The sequence below is a fragment of the Quercus robur genome, chromosome 4 (assembly GCF_932294415.1).
Source record: "Quercus robur chromosome 4, dhQueRobu3.1, whole genome shotgun sequence".
Taxonomy (NCBI): Eukaryota; Viridiplantae; Streptophyta; class Magnoliopsida; order Fagales; family Fagaceae; genus Quercus; species Quercus robur.
This window is the reverse complement of record NC_065537.1, coordinates 57,411,549-57,425,630: the sequence shown is the minus strand read 5'-3', so window position 1 is coordinate 57,425,630 and position 14,082 is coordinate 57,411,549. Positions and strand designations below refer to the sequence as shown.

The 14,082-nt window shown below is 37.6% G+C and overlaps 2 protein-coding genes across 2 annotated transcripts; one reads left to right on the top strand and one right to left on the bottom strand.

Moving 5' to 3' along the window:
* Positions 1-4,899: 4,899 nt before the first annotated feature.
* On the top strand, positions 4,900-5,878 carry LOC126722237 (uncharacterized; the record flags this gene model as incomplete). Its single annotated transcript, XM_050425399.1, has 1 exon — positions 4,900-5,878. A coding segment is annotated over one exon (702 nt), but the record flags the coding sequence as incomplete, so codon positions are not given.
* A 3,741-nt stretch (positions 5,879-9,619) lies between these two features.
* Positions 9,620-11,882, bottom strand: LOC126722235 (uncharacterized). The gene is made up of 4 exons (XM_050425392.1): positions 11,064-11,882; positions 10,875-10,961; positions 10,482-10,610; positions 9,620-10,366 (listed from the first exon to the last, which is right to left on the bottom strand). Exons 1-4 carry the CDS (start codon positions 11,880-11,882, stop codon positions 9,620-9,622), a joined length of 1,782 nt encoding a protein of 593 aa, XP_050281349.1.
* Positions 11,883-14,082: the final 2,200 nt, after the last annotated feature.

Below are 14,082 nucleotides of genomic sequence, written 5' to 3'. Positions count from 1 at the left end.
CATCAAAATAACAGAAGGCATTGTTTTGCAAACAAAGTTTATGAACAGAGAGTAAATTGGAAGCAAGATCAGGTACTCGTAATATGCCATCAAGCCTAAAATTATGAGAAGAAGTACATAACTCACCACTACCAATGTGTGTGACAGGGAGTTCTTGACCATTCCCCACTGTAACAGTCTCAGTACCAGATGTGGGTTGCTGCTGAAGGGACAAATTGGCTAGATTAGGTGTTACATGATCTGAACAACCTGTGTCTGTGAGCCATCCATTTGCACCATGAACCTGAGCTGAGTTAGCCACCATAGCTGCCAATTTGGATGGAGCATGTTTACCCTGGAAAGAAAAATCCATCCTATGATAACAATCAAGACCCGTATGTCCATTCTTTCCACAAATTTGACATTGTGGTCTCTGACTTTGGCTTGATTGACCTGGACCTTGAAAACCAGGTGATCTTGATTGAGGATATTGAGAGGTGTTAGGATTATAACCACTGAAATTGTAGCCACCATTAGAATTGTAACCACTATTGAAGTTGCCTCTACCTCTGCCTCCTCGACCTCTCTGAGTATTATTGCCTCTTCCTCTTCCTCGAGGGAAGCCTTGAGATTGAAAATTTGCAGCGATGGCCATAGTAGCTGTATCAACAACATGAGATTTCTTCTTGATAGCTCTTTCTTCGGCATTAAGTAGTGTATTCAGTTCTTCAACAGATAAGACATCACTTCTAGTCCTAATTGCAGAACTAAAAGAATTAAACTCTGATGGCAAACCATCAAGAGCAATATGAAGGAGCTCTTCATCATCAAGAAACACTGACACAGCAGCCAATTTATCCCTAATTTGCTTGATCTTCTGAAAATAAGCATCAATAGTATCTGTGCCTTTCTTTACTTCATTAAGTTCATTTCTAAGACTCATCACACTAGATCTAGAAATGGAAGCAAAACGTTTCTCCAAAACTTTCCAAACACCTTTCCCTGATTTTTGACCCACAGTGAGAGCAAGAACAGAGGGAGATAAGGTAGAATTAAGAAAAGTGAACAAAGCCTGTTCACGACTCTTCCAACTCACATATGCTGGATTAACCTCTAAGGTGAAATTACCTGAGGAATCTTTGAGATAGTGATCTGGTACTTGAACTGAATCGTCAATGGCATCCATCATCGAATATGTCTCCAGAATTACTTCGATTTGATGCTTCCAAACAACATAGTTGTTGTAGTCAAGCTTCACAGTCATCATTGATGACATGTTTGAGAGTAACAGTAGCGGATTAACGAACGAGTTTGGATTCACCATAGCTACAGATGTAGCAGATGAGGAAGATACATTTGGATTTGTAGGAACAGAAGAAGAATTTGGATCTGTGGAAGCCATGGATGAGTGCTTCAAAGCTTAAGCTCTGATACCCTGAAAAAACAGAGAGAAAAAGAGAGAGATTCCAAAATATCTAGAAATTTCTGTAACTAAAATCCAATCTATTAAAAACTGATTACATGAGACGGTTTATATAGATGACATCAGAGGGAGAGTTTGTTATAACAAACTTCCATTAGGACTAATAATCCTCACGTGTAATCTCACTACTCTAAAGGAAGAAACGCTGCCGTATTACAAAGTCTTAAGTGAAACGGTGAGTTTTGCCTCTAACTGTGGTCTTAGAACAGGTTGAGGCAGACGACATCGTTTGGAGCTGCAATTCCTGAGTACTGGCATGTTCCTGCTGCACTTCCTGCTATTAGATAAAACAATATGTTTTACTACTTCACTTGGAAGCAACCCATGAAACCATGACTATATATATAAATAACTTGCACATCTCCTTCCTCACATTCACTCATCTATTCATCTTTATCTCTGTCTGTCAATATTGAATTTTTAAGCACAAATGGCTTTGTATTCATATTCTATGATCTCCTTTCTGGCCTTATTTTCTGTGTCTCTCTTTGCATGTTGTGCTCTAGCTCATGATTTTTCGATTGTGGATTATTCACCGGAACACTTGACTTGCATAGATAAAACCATAGAGCTGTTTGAATCATGGGTGTCAAAACATGGCAAAACTTACAGGAGCATTGAAGAGAAGTTGCATAGGATTGAGATATTCAAAGACAACTTGAAACACATTGATGAGAGGAACAAAGAGATTAGTAGCTACTGGCTTGGGTTGAATGATCAGTTTGCAGACTTAAGCCATGAGGAGTTTTAAGAATAAGTATCTAGGATTGAAACCTGCTTTGTCCGAAACAAGAGGGTCCTCCAGAGATTTCAGTCATAGAGATGTGGTGGATCTGCCCAAGTCTGTGGATTAAAGAAAGAAAGGAGCTGTTACTCTAGTCAAGAACCAAGGTTCATGTGGTATGTATCTCTCTCTCTCTCTCTCTCTCTCTCTCTCTCTCAATAAATATATAATGTATTAGATATATGCATCTTCATTTCATAGCATGGATTAAGGGTGTTCACCAAACCGCATAAACGGCAAAAATGGCAAAAACCTCACCAAAACCGCCTGTAAAATAGCATAACCATACCGCACCGCATCACACCACATGGTGTAATACAATTTGCAGTTTTATAATAAGAAAACTGCATAAACTGCACCGCACCACACCACACACTCTTTATATATTAATATATTTAATTATTTTTAATATTTAATTATTATTAATAGTTTAATAACCCTAATTTTCCCCAAAAAAAAAAGTTTGATAACTCTAGCAAGTATTGATTAGGAAAGTCAACCTAAAATAAAGAAAAACTAGCTCAATAGTTTAAAACTTGGACCAAAACAAATGGAAAAATTAGTTTTGAGCTGAGTAGAAAAAGCCCAACATTTGAAAAATATATCAACTTCAAACCATTCAAACTGCATCTTATACACCGCACTCAGTAGCGACGCCACGTACAGCTCAGGGTGTTCCTGAGAACACCCTGACCTTAAAAAAAAAAAAAAAATTATATTTAATCTGTATTAGGAACACCCTCAAATTAAAAAATATATATTATCTATTCAACTTTCAAGAAAAAAAAAAAAAAAAGCCCAAAAAAAATTAAACTAAAATCTGGAAAAAAAAATTATAATAGAGCCAAGCCAATAGCAAGCCCAACAGATTACAGAGGTAGCAAACCCACCCATGGATTCTCAAAAAAAAAAAAAAAAAAAAAAAAAAAAAAAAAAAAAAAAAAAAAACAAAGAATTAGAAATCAAACCCACAGTCACGTCGCTGGCAAAGAAAGTAGAGAAAACCAAACCCCAATACAGTCTATACAAAGCAAAACAAACTCCAATACAAAGGTATTTATCAAAAAAAAAAAAAAAAACCCAATACAGAGCAAACCAAAACCAAACCAAAAAAACCCCAATACTCGCTCGCCGTCACCGTAGCTCGCTCCTTGTCGTTGTCGTTGCTCGCCCCTCATCACAAATCGCAAATCACTCTACTCTGGTGCTCGATGCTCCCTCCCTCAAGGTATTTCTCTCTCTTTTTCTCTCTGACTCTCTCTCTCAGTCTCTCTCTCTTTATCTCATTGAAATGAAAACTAAATTAATGAATGTCTCTCTCTCTCTCTCTCTTTATTCTTTAAGAGTCTAACTCCATAACTTCTCTCTCTCTCTCTCTCTCTCTCTCTCTCTCTCTCTCTCTCTCTCTGTGATTGGCTGGCCGAATGAATGAGCTTTATTTATATTTTGCTTTTTGCTTGTTTTTTTTCTTTTTGAATTTGGCTTTATTTTATCCGTTGGCGTTGGTCAGTGTGTGCTGGTGTTGGTGTTGGTGAGATATTAATTGTCTTTTAGTGTAATGTGTATTGTGATTTATGATTGTGAAATTTTCTGATTGGCAACTGGCTATTGTGATTGGGGCATCAGGCATGAGGCTTATGCTTGTTTGTTGAGTGGGGTGGGGGTAGATGGGCTGATGGGCACATGAGGCCGGGTAAACAATAATTAAAGCAGTGTAATGTGCTACACATTACATTGCTTTAATTATTGTGTTGCACATGAGATGTGTAATGTCTGGCTCTTTTAGTGTAATGTGCACAAGGGGCTAAACAATATAACAAATTAAAGTAGTATAATTAATGACAAACAAATTAAAGCAATATAGTTTATTGTTACGCTAAACAACAATAATTAAAGCTGTATAAATAACCAATACAATATAAAAGACAAATAAATTAAATTATGTTAAGCTAAATAATAATTAATAATTTTATAATTAATGAAACAACAATATAACAAATTATAGTTTATAAAAGACAAACAAATTAATGAAACAACTAAATAACAATAATTAATAATTTTATCAATATTTCAAATAAACTTATAGTTTATTGTTTATTCTTTTGCTAGATTTATGGACAAATATTTGATAAGAAAACCACGTACCCAAGATTCATCTCCTATGCAAGATTCATCTCCTGTGCAAGATTCATTTCCTGTGCAAGATTCATCTTCTAAACGAATTCATGTTGACTCTAACTTAGAAAATCTTCCTTCAGATCATGGGCTACGACAAAAGATATCATCTTATCATCCTAATAATCATGATGAAATAAGAAGATATTATTTAACAAAAGGCCCTTGTCAACCTGTTGTTCATGATTACCCTGTATCATATTTTTCTGGAAAGCCCCGTCAATTTAGACCCGAATGATATGTAAATAGAAAGTTGTTGGAATATAGTATAGATAAGGATGCGGCATTTTGTTTTTATTGCTACCTATTTGGGTGGCAAGATGTTGGTAAGCAAGGAGGAGGTGAGACTTTTTTAACAAAGGGATTCAAACTTTGGAATCAGCTTGTGAAATTAGATTCCCATGTTGGAGGAGTTAATAGTGCTCATAACCAAGCTGTCAAGAAGAGTGAAGATCTACTAAAGGAAAAGTAACACATTCAAAGTGTTTTGGTTAAGCAATCAAATAAAGATAAACTTGAATATCAGGTTCAATTAAATGTAATAGCTGATTGCATAAGATTCCTTTTATGTCGGGGATTAGCTTTTCGTGGTCACGATGAATCTCAAGATTCAAGTGATAAAGAAAATTTCCTTGAACTTCTACAATTTTTGGGGGATCACAATGAATCTATCAATGAAGTATTGCAAACAGCTCTGAAAAATTGCAAGCTAACCCACTCGGATATTCAAAAAGACATTGTGAATGCAATTACATGTGAAACATCCAAAGCTATCATCAAGGATCTTGACAATGGGTTTTTTTCAATATTAGTTGATGAGTCACGTGATATCTCAGTGAAAGAACAAATGTCCCTCGTTCTTCGTTATGTGAACAAAAAAGGAATTATTATAGAGCGGTTCCTTGGTATTGTACATGTTGCAAGTACCACCGCTTTGTCACTCAAATGTGCTATTGAATGTTTACTTTGTGAATCTAATTTGAGTTTGTCGAATCTACGTGGGCAAGGTTATGATAGGGTTAGTAATATGCAATGTGATATCAATGGTCTCAAAATTTTAATTTTGAAAGAGAATAAGTCAGCATTTTATGTCCATTGTTTTGCTCATCAACTTAAATTGACACTTGTTGCCGTTGCTAAAAATCACATTAACATTGTTGAATTTTTTTTATGTGGTTAGTAATTTAGTAACTGTTGTTAGAGGCTCTTGTAAGAGACGAGATGCTCTTCAAGATGCACAATTTGCCAAAATTAAAGAAGATTTAGAGAATGGTGTACGTAGAAGTGGGCAAGGTTTGAATCAAGAGACAAATCTTAAACGCCTTGTTGATACACGTTGGAGATCATATTATAAGACTATTCTCAACTTGATTTTGATGTTCTCTGCTATTATTGATGTATTTGAGATTATTGAAGAAGATGGCCTCTCCAACCAAAAAGTTGAAGCTCGATCTATTATGAGGTCAATTCTATCTTTTGAATTTGTCTTTGCTCTACACTTGATGAAAAACATTTTAGGGATCACAAATAAGTTGTCAATAACATTGCAAAAAAAAAAAATTTCAGGATATAGTAATTGCTATGGATCTTGTTAAAGTGTCTAAGCAACGATTGCAAGTGATGAGAGATGATGAATGGAAATCTTTATTGACTGAAGTGTTTTCATTTTGTACCACACATGATATTTCTATCTTGAACAAGGATGAAATATTTGTAATTAGTGGGAGGCCGCGACGCAACACTCAACAAAATACAAATTTACATCATTATCGTGTTGAGCTATTCTACACAGTCATAGATATGCAACTTCGAGAGCTTAACAACCGTTTTTCTGAGGCAAATACCGATTTGTTACTTTGTATGGCTTGCTTGAATCCAAGTAATTCATTTGTGGCTTTCGATAAGGAAAAGTTGATATGTCTAGCTAAGTTCTATCCCTCTGATTTTCTTGGGACAAATATTTTGGCACTTGACTCTCAACTGCAAAATTACATTTTTGATATGCGCAACAACAACTTCTTTTTAGAGTTTCAAGGAGTTAGTGAACTTGCTAAAAAGTTAGTAAGCACAAGGAAGCATGAGACTTATCCCTTAGTCTATTTGCTTGTAAAGTTAGCTTTGACCCTTCCAGTTGCAACTGCAACAGTAGAAAGAAGTTTTTCAGCAATGAAATATATAAAGAATCGCAATCGAATGGGAGATCAGTGGATGGATGATTGGTTGATTGTGTATATTGAAAAAGATGTAGCTTGTAGCATTGATAATGAGACTATCATGCAATAATTTCAAAATATGAAAACTCGTAGAAGGCAATTGTAAATTTTATGTATTTGCGTGTTTTTTGATTGTTGTTGTTGTCAATATATAAAATTTTCTTTTTATTAAATTTTGTAATTTATACTTGTTGAGGAATACCCTGACAAAATTTCCTGGAGTCGCCATTGACCGCACCACATATGTGACCGCAAAAATAAAGTGCGGTGCAGTTATAGTTTTACCTAAACCGCACCGTAAGATGCGGTGCTAAAAATGGCCCAAAACCGCACCGCAAACACCCCTAGCGTGGATCCTTCTATATCCTCTATATTTGCGTGGTAATGTCCATTTTGCATGCATATATAGATGACTATGCATGTATATGTGGTTAGCTTTTTTTTTTTTTTTTTTTTGAGAAAATATGTGGTTAGCTGTTTGTTTTGCTAATCATGTAGTGGGCATAGATGATGATATGATGAGCATGCAGGTAGTTGTTGGGCATTTTCAACTGTAGCAGCTGTCGAGGGCATCAACCAGATAGTCATACACCGCATGTTTTGTTTAAGAGTAATTTATAAGTGCCAGTTTCAAATCACCACTTTTAAGAGATTGGTGTGATTTTAAATCGTTCATTTTAGCCTTGTAATAGCATTCACATCAAGAGTTTTAAAAAATTTAGCATTTAGAAATTAAAAAAGTCACTTTATAATATTTAACACATCACTTTACAATATATCAAAAATCAAAGTTTCTATTTTTTTTACCACTTCATTTAAACATTATTTTTTTATTCATTTTTTATTCTTCATGATTGGATCATTCCCATGAGAGAGAAATTCTTATTTTAATTGAAGTGATAATAAAATATTATTCTTTTAAAGATTTCAGCTATAGTAGGATGTCAAAGATGACATTCTAATGTATCTAAGATGTTAAAACTTTTAAGTATAGCACCCTTAATGTAGTGTGCTTTTTTAGAATCAGGTGTTAAAAAATAGCATATTTAGCATTTAAAACCTTTGATAAGAAAGGTGATAGAGTATGTTTTTGTGTTACATTCCCTAGGTAGCAGTTGTACTAATTAAATGGTCCCTCTTTCAAAAAGCTCATAATTGAAAGGATAAACCTAACTCATCCTAAGCCGTGTAACAACCAAAGACTTTATTTTTTCTTTTCTTTTTTTGAGAATCCAGACCTCACGGCCAAATTAATTCAAGAAAAGGAATTACAAAGCATCCCTCGATACAAGGGGGACTAGATCAACAGGAATGGACTCAATCCAAACCTGTAACTCATCACTAGACTTAGACCATCTAGCTAGACAATGGGCAACCGAGTTGCCAAGGCGCCTAACATGTTCAAACTTACAAAAACGAAACTCAGCAGCTAAGGTAAGGTTGTCCTGAATAATGTGACCATACTCTGGATGATGCACCTCCTTACCCTACAGTGCCCTTATGATGAGCTCGACATCTCCTTCAACCACAGCTTCAAAAATGCACAGCTCCTTAGCAAACAACAAAGCCCTTCTGCAGGCAAGAGCTTCTACCATAGCTGCTGAAGAGGGAAGAGGAATGCGTTCAGCCAAAGAACCTATCACTCTACCAAAGGAGTCTCGAATAACAATCCCTAACCCCGCTGCTTCCACCTAAGAGAAAACCGCGCCATCAAAATTAATTTTGTAATAATTGGGACTAGGAGGCCTCCATCTAACTGAGGTACTGCCTTCAGCTAATGCCTTTCTTTCACACTTCTTGGCAGATTTGAATTCCAACAGGTATCAAGGCAGCCTAGAGATCAGCGAAAGAGATAAATTTTTGTTTGATGATTTTCATGATTTCTTCATCAGTTTCCTATACCACCAACAACCTTCTGCACTTCTATAAAGCATGAATCAAATCTTCGCCATCAAACTTACACATAGGACAATAAGCTGAATTAACCACCATTCGGCGCATCAAATTGTGAAGGGTTGGTAAAGCATCATTAGCTACTCTCCATATCAGGTGTCTCACCTTATGAGGCACTTGCAGATCCCATATACTCTTCCAAAGGTGCCTACTTCCTTCCCCCGAGGAGGTACTTGGTAACAAGTTCCTTGCTTTTTGAACTAAAAGATGATAACCTGAACGGGTTATGTACTCACCGTGAGAAGAAGGCAGCCACACTTGCTGGTCTTGAATATCATACATACTCAGAGGAATGCCTTTAATCCTCTTTTCTTCATAAGGAAGGAACCTTTGATCAATCAATCTAGATTTCCAAGTATGAGATTCATGGTCTATAAGCTCACAGACCCTTGAGTTCGAAGCCATACCTAATATGGAGGAAAAAACTCTAGAGCCGGAAACTTGGGGAAGCCACTTATCACCTCGGATCTAAATAGATTCACCATTTCCAACTCTCCAAATCCTTCCCAGATCAATAACTTGCTTAGCTTGAATGATACTTTTCCAAGCATAAGACCTTTTGTTCAAACATTCGCATTTCATGATAGAACAGTTTGGGAAAAATTTTGCCTTAAAGACTTTATGGAACAAGGAATCCTCATTTTTTTCCACGCTCCAAATTTGCTTAGCTAGAAGTGAGTCATTAAACTTGCTTAATTCTTTGAAGCCCATACCCCCCTTGCTTTTAGGCCAACACATTTTATCCCAACTAACCCAGTGAATTTTCCTTTGCTCACCACGATATCCCCACCAAAACTTCCTAATAAGCATCTCAATCTCATTAATGAGACCTTTAGGCAACTTAAAGCATGACATGGTGTAAGTGAGAATAGCTTGGACAACCACCTTCACAAGAATTTCACGACCCGCTTAAGATAATAGTTTTTCCTTCAATCCCTTCAATTTCTTCCAAATTCTCTCCTTGATGATACTAAACGACTTCTTTTTTGCACGTCTAACCAAGGAGGGCAGGCCCAAGTAATGCTCGTATCTTTAAGTAACAGGGACACCCAAGAAGGTAGAAACATCCTCTTTAGTCCGAGATAGAGTGTTAGAGCTGAAGAAAATGTTAGTCTTTCCTTTATTGATGGACTGGCCTGAAGCTTTCTCATATTGATACAGTATTGATTGGATCTTCACACACTTAGAAACTGTAGCTCTACAAAACACCACACTGTTGTCAGCAAATAAGAGATGGGATACGCTTGGACCAGTAGGGCACAAAGATACTCCCCTAATGTCTCCAATCCCCTCGGCTTGTTCAAAAAGAGCGTGTAAGCCCTCCGTTACCAATAAGAAAAGATAAGGCGATAATGGATCACCCTGACGTAGCCCACTGGTTGGAGTAATCCAACCAAATGGTTGACCATTAAGCATGATTGAATAAGTAACAGTACGAATACAAGCAGCAATCAGATTAATCCACCTTGGACTAAAACCAATCTTTTCCATAATCCTCTCTACATAGACCCACTCAACTCGGTCATAAGCCTTCCACATATCAAGCTTCAAAGCCATGTAACCCATTTTGCCTGACCTCTTTTCTTTCAAGTAATGCAGTGTCTCATGGGCTATGAGGACATTATCTGTAATGAGACACTCTGATAGGAAGGTGCTCTGAGTCTCCAAAATCAGATTAGGCAGAAGAGGTTTCAAGCAATTTGCCAAGACCTTAGCTATCAACTTATACAAGACATTACTCAAGCTAATTGGTCTGAAATCCGAAACTTTTCTAGGACACTGAATTTTAGGAATCAGAGTAATGAAAGTATGATTAAGGTTAGCTGGGATTGTACCTGAATTTAGGATTGCCAAGATTGCTTCTGATACTTCCTTACCAATTTTTCCCCAGAACTGTTTGTAGAAAAAGTGGTGGTAAGCCATCCGATCCTGGGGCTGTGTTTGCGTCCATTTGCTTTAGTGTGTGCTTCACATCATCCTCCACAAACGGCTTAAGCAACACCTCATTCATCTCCGCTGACACCTTTCATTTTACCCCATTTAGAATAGGAGTGAACTCAATAGGATTTGCCGAGGTAAATAAAGAAGCATAGTAACTTGTGATCAGGTTCCCAATCCGGTCTTCCCCTTCCACCCAAATCCCCTGCTCATTCTCAAGACCTGTAATAAAATTTCTTTTATTACGCTCTGTTGCTCGACAGTGGAAATACTTAGTGTTCTAATCTCCAAATTTCAACCAATTAGTTCTTGAACGCTGGTGCCATATACATTCCTCCTTCTCCATCACCTTATGAATCTCCTCAGTGAGAGCTTTGATCCGAGCATGCCCACCCCTCCTAGCCATAGAGTCACTTTCTGCCTTTAGAAGATCTTTCTATTTTTGGGCTAGAAAAATACGAATATTACCAAAAGAATTCTTATCCCAAAGCTTTAACTGAGTTTGGCAATCAAAAAACTTCCTAAGCACTTTACCCACGGTGTCCCCATCTCGGCACATATCCCAAGCCGAGTGAACCACCTCCTCACAACGGTCATCTTTAAGCCACATGGCTTCAAACCGAAAAGGTTTTTGGGGTCTATAAAACCGAGTATTTACATCATCCGAAGCTAACCACAAAGGTTTATGATCAGAAGACAAACCTTGTAGATGATGGAGACGAATAGAGGGGAATTTCAGGATCCAGTTAGCTGTGGCTAAAACTCTATCTAACCGAACCCAAACTAAAGAGCCATCAAACCTCATGTTACACCAGGTAAAGGGTAAGCCCGTGAAACCCAAATCTTTAAGCCCATAGAAATCTTGACAATCTCTGAAATCTTGCATTTTTTTCTCGGATCGAATTGCTCCTCCCAATTTCTCTTCGACCTTCACAATTTCATTGAAATCACCGATGCATACCCACAATAAATTGTACTGTGAGGCTAGGTGACGGAGCACAAACCAAGAATCTTCCAGGTTGGCAACTTCAGGAGCTCTGTAGAATCCCGTGAAGCACCAGGCGTCATCAATTACTAGATTAATCACTGCGTTGATGTGTCGAGGAGAGAAAGTCTGAATGTGCAGATTCAGCTCGTCCATCCAAAGCAAAGCAAGGCCACCACCCCAATTTCTCCTTGGCACAATGAATAAGTTATCAAACTTCAACCTACATCTCAACCTTTCCAAATAAGAATTCTTTTTCTTGGTTTCCATTAAAAAAACCAGGTTTGGGCTCTTTGCTTTCACTAGTTCCGAAAGCTCTCGAACTCGTCGTGGGTTCCAAAGCCCACGGCAGTTCCAACTAACACAATTCATGGTGAACGGCAGGGCTGATTGACAACCACCGCCGATAATACAGAAAGGACAAGAGACTCATATTTGCTAACCTCTCTTCTTTTCACAGGTTGAATATCTGAAGCTTCAGGTGGAGGTCTTTCATGGGTTAGGGGAAGGCTTATATTTTGGGAAATTTTAACAGGGGCTAGCCTTTCCAACTTGGTCCATTTTCTTTCTTGCATTTCTTAAGAAGCCTTGAGATAAATGGGCTTGGTAGTTAAGCCTTGATCAGTATCTTTGTCCAACCCCTTGTGAGTTAAAACTATGTTGCCTAAACTCGGCCCAATAGTGCAAGGCCCATTTACTTTGACACTACTATCATCATGGCCCACATGCTTTGGCAATTCTTGATGGTCCTCTATTCCTGCAGCCTTACCCTCTGAATTTGAAAAACCCCAGGTAGCTAAAGGTGGATTTCGGGGCATGTTACTCTGCAACTCACTGTCCGCCGTATTTAATCCCCTTTTTCCGCCTTCGAACCTATCAATTTCCCTGTCAATCTCTTGAAGTTTAGCTGAAAAAAGGTCCTTGTGCTCGTACTGATTGTGTGTATCCCTTGCCATCCCTGAATTCTCACTAAAAGAGATAGTTCGCCTAGTACAACCCTCCTTATCAGTCACATCACTATCCTTACTAGCCCTCAAGATCTGCAATGTAGGCGTAGTCACTTTAAAATTTTCCTTCTCTATTTCCCCAACCCTGCGCAATTCCATATCGGGAACGGATTCACCATGTTGATTTTCCTCCGCCATGCCTGGCCTGCTCTCCTCATTGGCGGACTAAGTTGATTTCCTTCGAACCTTTTCACCCTCATAAAAGCCAGGAACAGAAACCACCGATTTGTTATAGGGCCTGTACGGAGCAGCTCGTAGGCTCTGGTCGAATTGCCTCTGTTCAGGGATGAGAGTGCCTTTGCTTTCAATCCATAACCTGCACTCCTTATCACCGTGATCCATGCGACAGCACCAATAGCAGATATTGGGCAGTCGTTCATATCTAAACTTAACCCAGAATTTTTTTCCATTCTCAAATGAAACCAACCGACCTCTATAGAGAGGCAGAGCAATATCCAGGGTCACTTTAATGCGAATAAAACTCCCACCATCTTCCTTAACTCTGCCATTTGATCTACACACCTCGCCAATAATATCACAAATACTCTCAGCCACTCCCCTCATCATGAAACGGATTGGAATATCATGCACTTGGACCTAAAACGTGGCCTTTCGAAACTACAGCTCCCGAGCTGGTACATCACTGTCAAACGATTCCAACACAACAAGGTGTTTATCAAAACTCCAAGGCTCGCTTTGGGTGATACGATTGACATCCAACTGAGTGCTAAAAACAAAGAGGATAATGTGGTCTTCGATATTCCTAATTTTAAAACCACTCATAGACCTCCATAGTTGTCGAAACGTTCGTGCCACTGCTTCCATATTCAAGGCTCGCCTAGTTAGGAATTTTGCAGTTATGATGAACTTGGATGACCTTTGATCATTTTGCAGAATAATCCTTCCCTCTCATTGAGGGAGAGGTTATTCCAAGACTTTGTAATATCCTCCATAGTACCTGTGTTTCCCAAAAACCCCACGAAAAATACAACCAACAACCTTTGAGGGTAAACTTATTACCTACAGAGGACAAACAACCTTCACAAAGAAAGGACCTACCTATTCTACTGCCTAAGAGAGGATGGCCGGAACCAAAACTTTCTTAAGGGCAGAGAAACTCTAATAGTATGTGTAAAACTGGTTTTGTGTAACAACCAGAGACTAAATGGGTTTTATAATTTCTTTCATTTATTTTTTTTTTCTTAGGCATTTAGCTATCTATTAAACCAGTAAATATCTCTTAAATCCTTTGTATGGAACTGGTATAAAATACCTTCTCCCATTTTTTTTTTTTTTAAAAAGCACAAAAACATTTACAAATTTTGCATATTTGTTATCATTTATTGGTTGATTTAGTCTCTCTAATCTATTTAGATACAACCTCTAAAATCTTTCTTTTTTTTTTCTAAATATAATATATTAAAATATCCGTTAGCAAATCGAGTCCTACTTTCAAAATAAATTGCCCATAATATCAAACCAAGATGCACGTCAATTGATGGTACAGAAAGTCTAGTCCTCAGTATATATTACAAAAACCTAAACATTTATTAGTTTTGCCTTTA

What these genes read in the sequence shown, in the direction of transcription:
- LOC126722235 (XM_050425392.1), bottom strand. Translation starts at nt 11,882, where the DNA reads ATGAATTGTGTTAGTTGGAACTGCCGTGGGCTTTGGAACCCACGACGA. An exon ending in TCACTGAGGAGATTCATAAG is followed by an intron (nt 10,611 to 10,874) that starts GTGATGGAGAAG and finishes GTAAAATGAAAG; the next exon opens with GTGTCAGCGGAGATGAATGA. An exon ending in CACCACTTTTTCTACAAACA is followed by an intron (nt 10,367 to 10,481) that starts GTTCTGGGGAAA and finishes CCTAAAATTCAG; the next exon opens with TGTCCTAGAAAAGTTTCGGA.